The sequence below is a fragment of the Corvus brachyrhynchos genome, unplaced genomic scaffold, assembly GCF_000691975.1.
Source record: "Corvus brachyrhynchos isolate BGI_N302 unplaced genomic scaffold, ASM69197v1 scaffold44, whole genome shotgun sequence".
In the NCBI taxonomy this organism is placed as follows: Eukaryota; Metazoa; Chordata; class Aves; order Passeriformes; family Corvidae; genus Corvus; species Corvus brachyrhynchos.
In genome coordinates, this window is record NW_008238359.1 from 4,297,512 (window position 1) to 4,315,609 (window position 18,098).

General features: G+C 38.3%; 1 protein-coding gene across 2 annotated transcripts; it reads right to left on the bottom strand.

The window, feature by feature from the left end:
* Nucleotides 1–1,264: 1,264 nt before the first annotated feature.
* On the bottom strand, nt 1,265–17,684 carry EED (embryonic ectoderm development). Of its 2 annotated transcripts, none has more exons than XM_017735994.1 (12): nt 15,918–17,684; nt 15,359–15,511; nt 9,930–10,022; nt 8,939–9,004; nt 8,123–8,248; nt 7,923–8,004; nt 6,265–6,398; nt 5,290–5,423; nt 4,067–4,172; nt 3,135–3,293; nt 2,616–2,689; nt 1,265–1,594 (listed from the first exon to the last, which is right to left on the bottom strand). In XM_017735994.1, exons 5-12 carry the CDS (start codon nt 8,135–8,137, stop codon nt 1,468–1,470), a joined length of 831 nt encoding a protein of 276 aa, XP_017591483.1. In that variant the 5' UTR covers nt 8,138–8,248; nt 8,939–9,004; nt 9,930–10,022; nt 15,359–15,511; nt 15,918–17,684; the 3' UTR covers nt 1,265–1,467. The 2 variants fall into 2 exon arrangements, with proteins under 2 accessions (XP_017591483.1, XP_017591484.1); XM_017735995.1 differs by having other exon boundaries at nt 1,266–1,594; nt 6,307–6,398; nt 15,918–17,682.
* Between the last annotated feature and the right edge of the window lie 414 nt (nt 17,685–18,098).

Sequence of the window (18,098 nt, forward strand, 5' to 3'; positions counted from 1 at the left end):
AGGTCCCAACTCCAGCTCAATTACACACTAGTTTTGGACAGACCTGTGGTACTACTGCACCTGCCCAGTAGTAAGGACAAGGATTTAAAAGAGGGAAAAAAAAAAAGAAAACAATCATATATTACAGACTAAAATTTGTAAACTACTTGTCAGTTCTGGCCTTCGTTTTTCTCAGGTTCCCATGGACGTAAATCAGAACTGGTTTAGTTATATTACTTCCAACTGAACAGGTAGTTTATCTAACCAGAGAAGTTACAAGCTTCCCCAACTGTAATAAACAGAAGAAACCAATAACCTGAAAGCTAAGAAGTCAGATATGCACTTAAGAAGTCAGAGCAGACAGGACTACTTAATCTACTGATCAGAAAGGCACCATTATATTGACAATGACAGTGTACTTGTATTTACATCATAACTAAATACATTCTTCTCAAATAACATGTTATGTTGAAGGATAAGGGCACTGTAGGGGAAAAAAAGTATGTAAGTGGTCCAGTCTCAATAAATGTTATGTACCTTCTTCCTCACTCAAGTACACACAGCTACTGAGCAATGTCCTGGACCACTTTTGTAACACAGACATGAGCATTTCTGCTATCTGCTGACAAGACACACACAAAGGTTTTGAACACAGATTATCACTGCTAATAATTTCTGCCATCTTATCCATTTTTCCCCTTTCATTTTTATTAACTGTACACATTTTAAACCTATATGAAATAACATTGGTTTTAGAATCCATTATTCCTAAGGCAAGTAAAAGCATTGAGGAGGCTATTTGGGAATACTGACAATAGAGGCAATTAAAATATATTTCTAATAACTAACTTTTAGATAAACACAGCAACTTGACAGTCAGAATTCAAAAAACTGAACAACGTGATCCACAAAACAAAGCCAGTAATGTTTTTTCCCCCCATAGTCATTAACAGATACGTTGAAAAGCAAATTCCAATTTGAGATTACTAAAAATGAAATAAATTTCAATCTGCAACTAATTTAAGGAATGAGTTAAAAATATTTTTAGAAATTGTTTAACAATTATGTATATTATATTCTTAAGAATAGTATTTCCTTTGTGTTGCCCCTGAATAATAGCTTCATCGGTTTTCAGTTACAGACGGCACAAAATACAACTGCAAGCATAAATACACCAAATTTCTAGCAAGACGTTGCACATTCACGTGATAGCTCTACTCAAAGAAATTTCCTAGGCCATAAGTAAAAACTCCTTGTGGGAAATAATTAATATGGACAATTCAGAAAACTTTACAAAAATATTTCTTTTTATTAAAAGCAGCAATTTCAAGCAGAACAATACACAGAATGTAAACATCACTAAGTCCAGCTCAAGCCTGCCGAACCTTCGAGAAAGTCTACACTAAATGCATCTACTGTACTAGCAAGTTAACAGACTATATTATAATTTGAAAATATATTTTCTACTATGAATCAAGAAAAAGTACTTTATCGTAATCTGTCCCAGCGCCAGATACTGGCATCATCACACACCGCTATAAGGATACTGCTATCCCTGCTAAAACTGGTCTGTCGGATGGCAGCAACACATTTAGGATGAGTAAGAGTCGTACACCTAGAAAGAAAAGAAAATTATTCAGCTGCAATGTTAAATCTTCCTACTACATACTGGAGCACTGTTTCAGCAATCCCTTATTGATGTGACCAAGGAGGAATTGAAGGCAACAGGATTATGGCCTTCCTGGTGTATTTTGTATTCTAAATGTGGACTTGGGAAAGCAGAGTTTCCTGTTCACCCACAGTTGTTTCTCATCCACCCAATTTTTAGTGAAGCAAGGATTGAAAGCTTATTGAATCACATTATTTAGGACTTCATAATCAGTGTATTTCCCAGAGTTAGGAATAAAATATCAAAATCGGGTGATAAAAGACTGCAGCACTTTCAGAAACTTCATACATTAATGTACTCATACACATGTATTTACATGGATTATGTAAATAAACATATAGAGATATGTACAACATATAGGGTATATAAAAATATAAGCATAAAATATTTATATATACAGTGTATATCCATTTCATATACAATGTTTTTTGGGAGTGGGTTTGTTTGGGGCCTTTTTTTGGGTTTAGAGGTTTCTTGCATTTGTATGTTTACATACACATGTATCTACATATATCTAAGAGATATGCTGTAAAATTGCCTGGTAACACAGATGAGGAACTGCAAAGCCATACTGTGCTCATAGCTCTCCTTTACACTCTCATTTTTCACTCTGGTCCTGTCGCCTATATCACCTTTGTCACGTGATACACCCACCTAGCACATCATCTTCTAATGGCTTTGCAAAATTTCCACCCAATTAGTTTGTAAGCTCTGTGAGAAATAAATTGTCTTTTACTGTATCTACACATGGTAGCCAGCACTCCAACTGGGGACTCCTGGCGTTACTATAATATAAATTATAAATCAGTGAGATATAATAAAATTAACCTTCAGGGGCTCACAATATTTATTTCCCTAGTAATCATAATGGAGATTAGGTAGTACTGTTAAAGAATTTCTCTAGTTATCAGGAAAGGAAAAAGAAAAGTACCCCAACTCCCTATCTTAGCAAAAACAAAGTACTCACTTAGCTTTATGCGGATCCTCTATTTCTAAATCCCAAACATAAAGTTTGCCAACCTGATTGCCCAGAGCAAGCATCTTAAAAAGAAAGCAGAGGATAGAGAAGTTTTAGAATACTCCATCAAAGAATAAAGTCAGGATTTTATAAAGGCTCTAGAGCTGATAAATTGTGTGTAAACGTTTAAACATGAATGACTTAATGAGTTTGTTGAAAGAGTCAGAAAGGCTGTAGAATTGGCCTCCTTTCTTCCATTTTATCAATCTCTGCAGAGATGGGAGGAAGACATCAGTAAACATATTTTTGGTGGAAAACAAGTATTTATTTGCAGGAATTTTCTTCTACCAGGCAGAACCCACACTAAAAATCTGGAGCTCCTGCAGGTTCATATAAAGCCCCTTAGAGCAAACCATTCTGTTTCTCAAACATCACATGAACCAAGATTTTTCCTATGCCCATAAATATGGAATCAATTAAAAGCTACACACCACCTTCAAATACAGCAAAGTCGAATCTGACACATACCTTTTGCCAGAAATCCATTGAAAATCTCATGTACCATATGTCACACTGGCTATAATCAAATCTCCCAAGAATGGTCACGTTTGACTCACTGGGCTTGATTTTATCTATATCATCTTCCATCTTGCCAGGCTTCCAGCAAACAATGGCATTTTCACAAGACTGGAATGAAACAATGGCAAACATCACCTGTAATTTATACTGCAGAATCAGTCTAAACATAAGCAAACATTTAATCTCACAGCTTCCCCAATGAGATTACAAAAAGTAGAACTGAAAATCTCATCTCTGTCCTTAGATCACAGCCATATCACCAACAATAATCACTGTCCATCACTGGCAACCTGATGCCCTCACAGCTTTGCCAGGTAATGGGACTGCAGGAGCCCTCCCTCACCCGCCTCAGATGAAGTCAACCAGATGTGCTCAAGCACAGTTTCATAAGCAGCTTAAACTCATCTTGGTTTGAGGATTGTTTACCCAATGCCTTTGACTAAGAGGACTGTGCACTCACCAATTGCTGGCATCAAGGCAGTTGGACTGCCTAGTTAATATCTGCAAGCCAATGTTGCTAGTGGACACAACACATTAATCAAAATTACTCCACTATGGTAACTCTCATCTCACTCTTTAGAGACTGGATCCCTCATCAGTATCTATAGATTCCCTTTCTGTATGTTCTGTGCAGATTCTGGTTAGCCAGAAACTCTGTACTTTTAGCAGAGGTACAGCTGTAGTAAGAATTTTACTTTCTAAGTATAAGCTGCCTACCCACACATCCTGACAGTTGAGAAAATTCACAATACACTCCACAAAATCATTTGACACAAGACAGTAATTTAACCTATGACCCAAATGCTAATAAAACCTTTATTGTTTAGGATCCTCAGGACCAGCAAATAAATGTAATGTAGTTGAAAAAACTGCAGCATTACCTTGGAAAGAATTAGATCTCCCAGCCACCGTACACAGTCAACATAATTTCTATGTATGTCTCTTGTAGAAAAGTCAGGAAAGTGAATTTTCTGGGAAACAAAAGGCCTATGGAGAAAATTGCCAAGTGAGATTCAGAGAAACAAACACAGAAGCATAAGTCTCATTTTTAATAACCAGTTTTAACATATTTTGATCTTAAAAGAACAAGCCCAACCTTTTTAAGTTTTATAACAAAGTAGATTTTGTATGCAGGGTTTTTTTTCTTTTTAATAGTAATAGGAACAGTCCCTGTTTTCATCCTCATTCCTAATGAAATAACTAAGTTTCCCACATACAACACTGTGCAGAGACAGTGCTGAGCAAAACCACTCCTTCAGATGCTGAATACAACTCCTGTCACCAAATACTTCAAGAACTAATTAAAGCTCAGTCTTCCTGATGCTGCTTCTGCAACATCTAAACTGTTAAATAGAAATGCACACTTAAAAAAAAAAAAATCATCATTTTAAAAAAAGCACGCTAAAAAAGCATCATTTAATATTTGGTAACATTACCAAAAAAAGCGAGAGTATTTTCACAGCTAGTCTCATTGCTGAACATGTTCACTGTGTTTTAGACTCTTCAATTCTCTCAATGGTTTAACTGGAAGTTAAGATCAAAAAGTTGAAGAACTTCATAAAGGAGGATTTATCTATCATGTATCTAGTTGCTATGTTTACTTGGTAATTTACTCATATCTGAGGTCAAATCAGAGAATGATGAAAATTAAAGTTACTACTATGTAATCAGTTTTGTCCCCACCCCAAAGTCAAATAATACAGAATAATTAACTACTCAATATCAGATTATTTGACACATTCAATTACACAGATTGATTTCCTTCTAGAAATTTTGAGATGAGATGAAGAAAAGATATTGACATCTTGAAATGCATGAAATACAAGCTTTAAGATAATAATTCTAGACATTTTCTAGTCAAGCAAATAAGAAATAATTAAGATACTTAAAAATAAAAATCTCGGGACTTTGAATCAGAATTCAACAGAATTCCAGTGAAGCAAACATCAATAAGACCCATAATCTAGTGAGATTCAGTACCCAGCACAACATCCAGGTCACTCACTATCCCCAAGAACTCCCAACTTGGAAAGGAATTAACCTGGACGGTTGATAGGAGTATTCATGTGTTGCAAAGACAGACAAGGAGATGAAGACTACGTACCTGTTGGTTTTATTTGGGTTGTACTCATAAGACTCTTTGATAGCATTAATCATTCTCTTGGAATTAATTCTCCAGAGTTTTAGAGAGTGATCCATCCCACAGGACATGATTTTTTCACCAAGAAGATCATAATCCTATGTATATAAAATAATTTTGAGCACTCCCATCCTAAGATGCATCATATCAACTCAGATGTTATTCCATCGTTTCCATCAAAACAGCATTTTATGTGTAGAGAATGCAATAAAACTGCATATTTTAAATAGAAAAACACTAAGAATGTAATCCAGCTCACTGCAAAGCAGCACAGCATCTTAATAATTATATTTAGTCTCTCTCAAGAAAGTGAGACATATTCAACAGCACTGACAGACAGTGAATCTACAGCTGGTTCTCCTCCTTCAGTAAGTTCCCTAGGAGCAACTTTGGCAGAATTCCAGGGCTATGACATGGGTGAATAATACAGTGTCAGGTTTCCTACAGATGTACCCTTCACCTTTCACAACAGGTCACACAACAGGAATGGAAAGAGTTCTTAAGAACAGCATATTAAAACTTAACTATTCTAGCTGATATTTGCTGGGTACCAGTGTCTGTTCACAGCCACTGAAAAACAATTTAACTAAACTCAAATAACTTCTTTCCTTCACTACCATGTCTCTCAAGGTTTATTTGCTTATGCTGCTTTGACTTGATAAGACCTCAAGAACTTCAGAAGTGGGACCATCATGAAATGTTTTTACTCCTTCTAGCCCCACTGAGCCCTATTTTGCTCACTTCTAGGCTGCACCCTGAGAAAACCAGCTATTGAAACACACAGATCCTGTCTGTAAGAGGTGGCCACATCAATCAAACCACCTGACATTTAAAGTTGTCTATCCCCTTAAAACAGTATTTATGCACTTCCAGTTGGTTATTTTTAAGTAGCTGTAACATCAAAAACAGTGCACAAGAGGATATAAAGTTGCTTACTACCCTTTGTGTATCTACATGACTGCCCCACAGTCTTCCACTTACTGCACTTAACACCTCATCCCTGTGCCCTTCTACTCCTCCAAATATTGCAACCAGCGTGTCTGTCTGGATGTTCCACAGTCTCAATGCATGATCTATAAAGAACAAATAAAATTACATGCTGCTTTTTATATGGACATTTGAATAATATATTTCAGCTTAACCACTTTCAGTAACAGGTGTTTATGTAAACATCAAAAAAGCACTTAATTCTTCTTCTCGTTAGAAACAATAGAACTGCATTAACTAAAATTGCTATTATAACTAACTGTTAAAAGTAATTCTGTAAGTGAAAAAGTGTGCCCACCCTCTCCCCTAGGGACAGTTTCTAGCAAAAACATGCTCGGATCTTTAGATGATCCAAAAAGCAAAGAAAAGTCTGATCTCAGACAAATATGCTTTTCGTCAGTCTTAAAACCAATTTCATGTATCAAAAAATGCTAGAATTCCTTTCTGCCATTCTAACATCAACATTCAGAAAAGTTGTGATTTTCCATCTTTTAACCTTGAGATTTATTCTTTATGAACTATAAACAATATGTATTCCAAAGTCAATGAGACTAATCCACATGTTTAAAGAAAGTTTTACTAATTTCTAATGAAGAACCTCTAGTGTATCTCCCATTTGGAAATGGGAACCTCTAGTGTATTTCCCTTTTGGATTCCACAAGTATGCTGCACTTAATTACAGCAACACACAAAATCCCAGAAGGGACACAGGTGGCCATGCAGTCCCAAATATTTTCCTCTTTTTTATTAATCTCTCAGCCAAGTAGTTCTAACATCTCAGCTATTCTCCTGCCTCATGTCTTCTCAGTGATAGTACCTGGTCCAGAGATTGTACATTAAAACTTGCAGTACTGTGGCTAATGTCAAAACAGTATTACAAAGAGAACCTAAAAAATATACAGAAACTGGATGTTTACAGGCCCACAGCACCAACTTGACAGATGCAAGCATCCCAATTCCTGTTCTCATGTAGCTTCATCAGTAAGTCCAAATATACTAAAGTCAAAAGTCTCTTTCAGTGAGTATTTCCAACTCAAGCATTCCTGAAGGCTGGCTCCTTGGGGCAGATCATGCCCTTACTTAACACACAGTCAAGATTAGGAAGTTGTGACTGTTAAAACTTTCGGCACAAGCCCGTAAGACACCATACCAAAAACTCCCTTCACTAGTATGTTTTTTACACAAAGTCCAATTAAAGTTTCCAAGCAACAGACAATCAAAGTTTTTCCCAAAGAACATGATGGTGAATGCTGCCTGCAACATTAAGACGCCCCCACTAGATGGCAACGTGATTCAACAACTGAAAAATATTTAATTCAACTGTCTGAAAGCAAAGAGCAAACCCAAGGCTCCTGACTGTTCTCTCTCCTAATAAGTAGCACTATTCACAGTCTCTCTGCACCACAGGTGGAGTTATGGCTGTAGGCCATGGATTTAATAAGTATAAAATATATAGCCATGAAAAAGCATGATTTGCTCTCAACTTTCAAGGTGAACTTTTTCAGTGCCATTCATAAAAACAATTCATTAAGGTTTTCGGCCATATTCAAGACCAAACTCCAATCCAAAGTATCCTCATTTATACAAAAACAAAAGAGGTTTTTCCTCACCTTTGCTTACAGATAAAAGAAGATTTGGATCTCTTGGATGGAATTTCAGTTCATTGATTGCATTTCCATGGCCCACGTAGTGCTGGGATAGAATTCAGAGACCAAGTTACCATTTCCCCTCATGTTTACTTGTACTTAGAAGAAAAAAGTGTCATGCCTTACTGAAACACAAGCTGCATCTCGAAGTTCTGAACACTCACCTTTATGCACTGCATTGTAATAGGATTAATTATCCTAATAATACCCCTGGATCCTGCCACAGCCAGAAGAGGATGGCTTGTATTGCTATCATATGTCCACGCACAGGTATAGAAATTTTCATCTGCCTGCAATGCCTTAAGTTAAGGATCACAGAACAAACAGGAGATTTCTCTTTTTTAAACATTTTATTCTAAGCAAACTTGTTGCTATTTTATCCAGGTGCCCAGGAGTCTCTGCTGGACCCCATAAGAAAAAGACACATATTCAGTTATCCACCTGCAAATACCAGCAACATCACCTTTTCTGTAGATGTTAATTACCTCACTTCTGTTCCATAACATACAAGGACACCTTCTCTTTCATGGCATCCCATTTGATTGGGAATAATGAATCACGACTGAGTTCACAAGTTAATGACTTGTGTATTGCAAAGGATCAACACAAGTTATTAATGCTTCAGAGCATGAAATGCAGTTCTTAGGCTTTAAACACAGTTCCAGTTCACAGGGAAACTGAGACAACTGTTAAACAGGGAAACATACAAATAGTAGTGTTGGGAAGATTAAACTGATGGAGAACTAGTTTTCAAATACTTTAATACAGTCTGGTCAATGAGTCTGCATTTTTAACATTTTTTTAACAGGAGGGATTCTAGGATGTGGGAAAGAGGCAAGACTTGGACCTAACATAAAGAATGCACCACATGAGCAAAGTATGAAATCACAGACAAAACATTTGTATGCTTTTTCCTACAAAGCCTCTTGATTTTTCATAAAGAGGAAGAAAACACGTGGGTATTTAACTTAAAAGGATACATCAGCATCCACGTAAGACTGCAACAGACGGATTTCTCCTTGGGAATGACACTCATATAAAGTAACCTGGAGGCAAAAAACCAAAAATAAGTAAGTGGGAGAGACTGCTGCTTAGTTGTGACATATCAAAAGAAATCACATGCACCCATCTATTGACTGCCTGATGGGGAGAGGTAGAGTGCATCTACAGTTTAGATTTCATCATCTATTTGTCTCCAACAGGTGAAAATGGTTTGATAAAAGAATGCCCACAGCACTTTCAGTAAAGCACCATTCCAGGACTTGTCAGCTGTCCTTCCCAGATACTAAAGTCTATTATTTGAATTGTCTTAATAAGATAAACCCCTGTTGGAATTAATTACCATAGTCATCTCTAACATGACTTGGTCTTTTAATGACTCATTGAAACCTTGCTTCAACTTAGTTTAATACTTTCGGTGACTTGCCAGACAGAACAAACCTAGAAATGAAATACTTCTCATTTATTCACGACAGTTGCATAGAACACACTTCAGGAGTTATTTTCAAGACTGAAATGACATTGATCCTTATTCAGAGGAAGTCTATAAATTGACTCCACACAGGCCATCAATTTAGCTACTAAGCTGGCTGGTATCACTGCAGACAGTTCTCACCCCGTATATATGAGTATGTATGAGTACATGACCTTTAGAAAATAATAACATTTATGAAGAGAAATTTTATTGAGAAGGTACATTTATGCACCTCTCTTCCTTATCCCATATGCATATTACTGAAGGACTTTTTTCTTTACTACACAGGTTAATTATCAAATAGCTAATATATGACTTCGTAGAACAATCCAAAGGACACAACTCTCCCACATAACAGATGCTACACATCTTAGAAATACATCTGTTTATATTAAGTATTGTGTGCCCATACCAAACACAGGTAAAGGGATTGCTTGAAAACAGGAATGCATGCAGAACCACACAGAAGGGCGTATGGTGAAAAGCAGATTACTCACTCTGTTGCTGCCTACAGTGGCAAAAACAAGAGGATCACCTTCTTTACTGTGCCAGTTAAACTGGACACCAAACAGAGGCTGGCCATGGTCCTCCTATAGGGGTAAAATAAGATTAGAGATAAAAAACCCAACAAAACCCACAGGCATATTATTGCTGTGAAATTCAACAGTTCAATTAACAAGTTTCCCTCCTCAAACTAATGGATTCACAGCCAGTATAATTTCAGACAGTGAACAGTTAACAATCATAGTTTTGTAACATCACATTTTAACTTAGCTGTCGTAAATGGAGGTTAAAGGAATATTCTGACAAACACACCCCTCCCCTTTCTTTTTCCACCAAGCTTTTAAAAAGTAAAGGGGAAGAACTGTTCTCTCAGTTACGGCCAGAAGCTGGCAGAACTCCCAAGTTATAGCTGCAGCTCTACTATTTTGTTTTGCAATTTTCAACAAGGTAACTTCTGCATCTAAGATCACACCTATATGCATTTTCTATCTTAATTACTTATACACAAGGATTTGCAACTTCCCAGGGAAGAATTACCAGGAGAGAGAAGAATTATATTGGTAAAAGGATGGAGAAGGGCCACATTTAACTATTACATTACAGTTAGGTCTTGTAACTTTGTCAAAGAAAGACACAAGCAACTCTCCCCAGCATGTCACAATACTGCTACAAAGTTCATGTCTACAAAGTGTTTTCAGATTGCCTTTACAAACAGTTACCAGAGAAATGCCAAGTATTATTTTTACACAACTTACATCAGTTTGAGAGAAAAAAAAAAAAGCAGATATGTTTATGAATTGTGATGAATATGGTGGTGCTTGCTAATAATTGATAACAGTATTTTGGCCTGTCCTGACAGGATGTTTTCAGCAAGAATAATGCTCATTGAAGTGCCTCCCCACAGGGGACTGTCTGGGACAGTACAGGCAGGAAGGAAGTGTCTCATGATGGCTGTTAAGCAGCCTTCAAATGGCAGCGCTTCAGAGACAACCCGAGAAGCACCAGCCCTGGCAGCTCTGGCCTATCCAAAACCAAAGAATAAATTTGAGATGGGGGTGCAAGTAGGGAGTCTAACACTACTCAGAAAAAGAAAAGTAAAGGAAGTCTGGAAAAATTTTAAATAGTATTATTTACTGAGAAAGGCATTATCTGTTATTAACAAAAACATCTAGAAGAGCTAGAAATAGAAAGCAGAAAATCTTTCAGAGATGAAGGCCCTCCTGCAATTCTTAAGAGAGGTAACAACTTTCAAAGCTCAGCACAGATTAAAAAGAATTGTTCAAAGTTCAACTCAAAGTATTACCCATACAAAAGAACAAACTAATGGCTTTATGGGATGAGGGGCACGGGCTATTAGGAAAGAGTAAAGTAGCAAGGTTATTAGTAATCCCAGGACAGAAGGAAAAAGCAGGTATTCAGTATCTGTAAAGCAATACAGTTGAACTAGAAATGAAGAATGAGGAAAACTGTAAGCCATAAAATTGCATACACAAGGCCATGATTTTTGTGTGCAATACATTCATTAATTTTACTTTGTAGCAATAAATTTATTAATTTTACTTGGTAGCCTTGATTTTTGAGCGTATTTAAGTCTTGTTTGAAGAGAATGGCTGAGAGATCAAATTCAGAATGCTTAATAATGTTCTTCCACTGATAATTACTAGGTTTCAAAATTCTGCTTGAAGGAGTTCATGCTGGTGAATAGTGAGAACTTCTAACATATCACATGAAGTAACACAGGTAAAATGCATGGATTCCTACTGCTTTATTACAGATGCATATTAGCAGGTTTTGCATTTGTTTTTCTGGAATAACCTTGTTTTCTGTCATATGCCCTGTTTCTGATAAATTTAACAAAATACAAAAAGTGAAAAGCAGTATGTTTTTTGCCCTCAAGACAGGATATTTTTTCAGCATAAGTTGCAGTAAGTTTCTGATTTTCTAGGTAGGACCCAGACCAAGTTAATAAGTAGAGGTATATAACGGAGTGCTATACTCTTTCTGTATTTTTATATTTGAGTACATACCTAAAGTATTTTGCAGGCTTTTTCAATGAAAACCTATTTCCCTGGAAAAAATTACTCTGCAAGACAAATGTGTTTAGTCCACTTACTTCACCCACACTACATTTCTCACACCAGGTGCTACAATCTCCAAGAGCCTGACCATACATATTGCAGTTTTGCTGGTGTTTGATGGATGAAGCAGCCAGGCAGAGACTCTGGCAGGAAGATACCAGTGTATCTGCAGAAGGTTTACTCCTATTTAAATTCCCAACATCCTCACTGATCAGGAACAGCACATAGCTATTCTGAAAATACCTGTCTCTTCTAATTCTTGTCCCAAGTGCTAAACAATGAAGGAGGTTTTCCAAAACATCGTATTTCTAAGTGCCGTGTACAATGGTTATGCTCAGATGCCAAGTATGTGACACAAATCTGACACTGGTTTGTACAGACAGAAGTGACCCAGATACCCGTCCAAAAGTAAAATTGTGAAATGCCATCTTGTCCCTGGTATGAATAAAGGGCACAAAACCCAAAGTACTCAGGTTCTTCATGCACTAGAGAAAGAAGGCAGAGGAGAAAACAGACCTATTGCTACAAAAGCAAATAAATAAAACAATCAATGGTGAGTTCCAGCCTTATTCACTCAACACCAACCCAGGTTCAATCAAAATGTAATACTAGACCTGTTTTTAGACACAAGTACTATGCCAACACAAAAAATAATCACCTGCATGAATGCCTTTTAATATACGTCACCCACACTGCCAGTGGGGAACCAACTGCCCACACATGCATTTCCAATACCCAGAAGGGGAAGTAAGCCATTATGGGCAGTGGGTTTAGTTACATTTAGTCTCCATTACACATCAAGAAGCTAGAATCCTGTGTGGCATTGGATACTGGTTCCCAGGTCAGGGGACAGCAAGCAGAAGCTGAGACAACACCAGGCTGCTTACAACTTTTAACACACACCGTAAGCAGAAGCAAAGGGTAGAGAAAATAATTGCATTGCTTTAAAGGGAGCACAACAAAGCAAAATATACATGGTTTTCTGACAAAAGATCTTTAAGCAAAACATATATGGATATATGAGGATGTGTTAGCTGTATACGCTCATTTATAAACCCTATTTCCATTCATCCCACAGAAAGCAAAGATTTTTCAGTACATCTTACAGTGACTTAGTACTCCAAAAAGAAAAAAGGCAGCTTTTTATTTCCTGTTGTTTTCCGAGTTGTATTTTCTCTCCTGATGCTTAAATTTCACCCAAAATAACTTCCAAAGTAGTGTTTGAAAAGCATATTTAGCAAGCACTGAGTTTTTCAGGCTGAGTCATAACCGTTTAACACTCAAAGCAGACAGTAATGGCCATATTTCTTTGTTTCCCCAAGGAAAGAAGTAAAAAGCAAAACAAGAGGGGAAAACCAAGAGTACAAAAGTGGAAAAACACACAACTTATACACCCCTAAAGAATATTCATTTCTATATTTTTACATCATGTTGACCCATGATAACTTCAATATCAGCACCTTACAGCATAGTTTAAAAACATAAACTAGGGGATATATGATGTGGTACTCAAAGAGTCACAAGCGTCTTTCTAAACCCACATACAACACTCCATCATTAGAGTTTTCTTCAGAGTATCTGCAAAATTAGTATGGAAGAACAGGAAAAGGCAAAGGAGAGGCTTCCTCAATCATGAAGTAGAAAACCAAATTTGGCTGCTACCTAGTCTTTGTCTTAGCATGCACATCTCATATTATTAGCATTAATTTCAGATCAAAAAGAAATGGGGGGAAAAAAGCAAATAAAAATACCCCACGTAATTGAAAGGCTACATTTACTCCCTCACAGCTTGATTCCACTTGCACAGGAATCTGTTCACAGGCTCTGATTCAAATCCACGGAAATCAGGGATTGCTTAGTTTCATAGTTTGGTCTTTTGGGTCACTCTACAGTGGGGTCTGGATTGACACTGAGGTGAGGGAATGTTTTGTCTTCCCAGAAGACACTTGGAAAGTACTAACCCTTTTTGTCTGCAGACAGAAAACAAGCATGAGTAACAAAGCTCAGAACTTGTTAGAAGTTTGGGTGCCCAAAGGGCCGTGTCTGTGTCTGAAGTATGACTTGAAGCCGCAAATAGCACCATCCGCGGGGGCGATTCATGCGAATCACAGGAACTGCTGCCTACCTTGGTGAAATGAAACAACTTCCCTTCCTCCTACACCCTCAAAGGACTGGAGGTAATTTTTATCTTTCAAGAACACAGTAAGATCAATTTGTTTCCCAGATACTTTTGTCAGTGTAACTTTATATCACAGTTTCTCCAGTGGCAACGCTCATTTAGGTTTCCATGCTGCAAACCTTTTTTACGCCCTCGCACTCAGTACCCCAGTGTTTCAGTAAGGCAGCCTGAAGACAAAGCTCAGAAAGAGCCACATCAGCACAGCTCCACAGTTAAGCATGGGGGAATGACAAAACATTCTTAGAGCAAGTCTGCAGAAAATATCCACTACTGAGCCGCACAGATCCTCGTGCCAAATAAATACAGACTGTAACGAAACTCCCATCTTGCTCCAGACACAATCATTTTTTATTTAGAAATCTTCTAAAAATCAAATCCTAGGGCTTATTTACAGCTTTTGCTACATAAACATCCCACACGAGGCTGAGGAATGAGAAAAGAAGAACATCCTGGCAGCCTAAAATAGTCATGAATGAGAAAACTCATTCAGTCCACCATAGTCCGTCACTAGTGCAGAAGAAAACAGCCCCATGCAAAAACAGCAGAACAGGGAGTAAAGACCATGAATCCACATCTCTTAAAACCATCAGGTGTTATATGGGAAGATACATACTATCTAAATCAGGTGCTAACACATGATCCCAACACTCACAATAAATTAACCAAATTGCACCACATAGTAGTTATGATACTGCCAGAGGACGGAAAATACCTGATCTGGTGTGTGTTAGGTAAAAGCTACTCTAATATTGTTGGGTTGATTTGCTTGGGGTTTTTTTTCAACATGTAGAAAAACCTGTGCAGGTTCTGTGCTTTGCATGGAGTTGTCACAGATTTTGGTTTAGTTCAATTTGTTCATCTAACTTCTTATATTTATCACTAGCATCCAGAACTTCAATGAAATACATAGTTATAGCATAACTTCGCAAACTGTACAAAAATGGGGTTTAATTGCAGCACTACCGACTGTTTCCTATTTCTCTTTACCCCTTTTCTTCAAAACTTTGGGTATTCCAAGTAAGAAAGGTACTCGCTTCAAATTAGCAGGGAACATAATTGTTTAAAGATATTTAAAAGTATCTAGGTTGACACTGTCTCACGGCCAACACTAACACTGCTGCCAGCAAGTGGTGCCCAGCATTCCCTGAAGCCCACACATACCTACCTTTAGGCTATTTACACATTTGAAGGAATATTTGCACTTCTTTGACTTCCATTTTCCTTTCCCCCAGCTTTTTCTTCCTGGTGCATTAGGAGTGTTTGTCGGTGTATCAGGGCGTTCGGTGTTAGTACCGCTTTCAATACTAACAGCATCATCCTGAAAACATTCAAAATCATATAGAATGTCACAAAGACATCATTAACTGCTGTATAAATTCAACTAATCTTGCAGCACTTGGCCTTTTCACTTTTTCTTCTCATCCATAAGAAGAGATCTCCCAGGACTTGCTGTTATTTAGATTCATGTATTTAAATCTAATGCCAACATAATAGTATTCCTCTCTAGAAACAGAACATGAATCACACAAGGATTACTCCAAGAGGGAGAGATACGAACTGTGACCCAGTGATGTTTCTTCAGAATACTGGTCGCTGCTCTTAACAAAATGTCTAGAGATAAAGTAGCTGCTTCCCTTAGAGAACATCTCTGATCCAGATGAAGTGAGTACTTCTGAAGTACCGAAGAAGAGTTGTTTGTGTAAAAACATGAGGCTTGACCTTACCTAGAACCAAGCCATTCTGAGGCTTCTGTACACCCTCAGCAGCACCAGTCACAGCACAGCTCCGCAGTGGGTCAGCATCAACATCAGAAGACAAAGTCTCACCTCTCTCTGCTGCTCTTTCCCACAGATACCTAATTTTTTCCACTAAAAGCTAAATTCTGATCAGCTAAGTAATCCAACTGGCCCTCCAACCATTAGCATAAGATAAGAATGGGGAAAACTGAAAAAAAGAGATACCCAAAACACCCCTTTTCCAGCCATGCAGAGATTTTAAATCAGCTTTGGACAATCAGCAGAAACTACAACTTCATGTGTGGTCTTAACTGCAGTGCACTGTTTAAAAGGACATGTCCCTGCATCACCCGTCAGAGAGCACTTCACCTTTACCTGCATTGTACCTGCCAACCCTGTGCTTCCATGTGAGTATGTTCAGCTTGCTAAAAATCAACTTTTCCCATTCTTTCTGGCAAGACAGTCTGTTCACTTTCCATCAGACTAGTGGGGGGAAAACAACTCATCCCAGGCCAAGCAATTTCTAGAGCTGAACTAAGGCAGACAGAGGCAGACAACAGCCTGTCACTGGAGGAGATTCAAGCTGCACTAGGAAGTCCACGAGGAATATGGAATGAGGTCAACTATAAACATTAATACACCAATTCCCACCAAGCATTTATTCTTTGTCCCAGTTTCATGTCTGTGTTATCAGAAGCCTGTAGAGGTGTACTAGTCTTTGTCTGCCCAACAACTCTGAAAAACAGGACATTCAGAGGAGAAAGAGGAGGAGAGATACCACACAAACCCATAAGTGTACTGCCCAAATCTGGAGTCATTTCCTTCACTTTGTACCCCTAAAAGAGCCAATCCTCCACTAATATGCATCACCAAGTTTAACAATTTTTACGTTTTCCCATTTTTTCTCCTTTACCCTAAAAAATGTCAGAGTTTGCCCAATTCTCACCTCCCAACAGCACTTGCCAGAATTTTAATACTTGACAAGACTGAAGTTTTCTCTGGACTAGCCACATATTGTCAGCGAGAGAACACCAGGCAGCTAGTGTGGTGCTACTACACCAGGTATCTGCAACTACCACATAACCAACAAACCTGCACATGGGACACCTGTAGAGCAAAACATACCCCTTCTCCAAATCAACACTATTATGTCAATTTTAAACAGAATCCCCCATCTTGCAGAAGTAGTGGAGTCCAGTAAGAAACTCTTGAAAAAGGAATCCCTTCACTGCTGAGGCAACCCACATCAGGGAATCATATAATCATAGACTGGTTTGGGTTGGAATGGACTTTAAAGATCATCTAGTCTAACCCACTGCCATGGACAGGGACACCTTTCACTAGACCAGATTACCTAGGAGCCACATTCAGCCTTAAAACACCTCCAAGGATGGGGCATCCACAACTTTTCTGGGCAACCTGTTCCATGGTTACTGGTAGAACACAGCTGACAGCAAAGCAAGCCTGAATGTCTGTCACCAAATTACACTTCGATCCACAAACGCTGCTGAGCTATGAAAAAAAACAAGAGCAGTGGTGTGGAACATCTCAAACCTGCCTGTCACCTCACAAACACCACTTCCAAAAGTTGCAGAGGATGTAGTCCACATCCCTCACTAGCTGGATAAGTGCAGAAAAAAACCTCCACGCTCTATAAAACGCACACACAAATAATCCCCTCCACACCAGTAACTACATAAAGTGACTGCTCGATACCTTAGATTAAGTTTACCTTTCAGGTATAAAGTTATTCTACATCAATCACATTACCTTTACTCCGAACACTAGAATTTCAACTAACTTAAGAGATTACAGACGCCATCCCTGCTGCCTTCTGCTGACGGTAGCTTACGAGCACCATCTCCTACTTCTCATTCGCCAAGAGGCTGCACACATAAACTTGTGCTGCATGTTACTCTACAACGTGACAGTGAAGACACACGATGCAAAACTGCAAGAAGGATGGAAAATTCTGCTGGATTGCAGGAGAAAAAAAAAAAAAAAGAGAGAAGTCTGACGTTTTGAAGCAGAGTTCGAGACAGAGCCCGCTCACAGTCTGGGCCTCAAATCCACCTTCACCCACGTGGAGGCAGAGCGAGCGTCTCTCCCCCAGACCCTCCTCGGTCTCTCCTACCGGGGCCTCCCTCCAGCGGCCCCGAGGGGCGGACC

Bases quoted from the DNA above. Each gene is read 5' to 3' on its own strand.
- EED (XM_017735994.1), bottom strand. The intron at 6,399-7,922 runs GTGAGGAAAAAC...TGTTCTTTATAG, and splicing joins TCTTTTATCTGTAAGCAAAG to ATCATGCATTGAGACTGTGG. The intron at 2,690-3,134 runs GTATGTGTCAGA...TTTCTTTTTAAG, and splicing joins CAATGGATTTCTGGCAAAAG to ATGCTTGCTCTGGGCAATCA.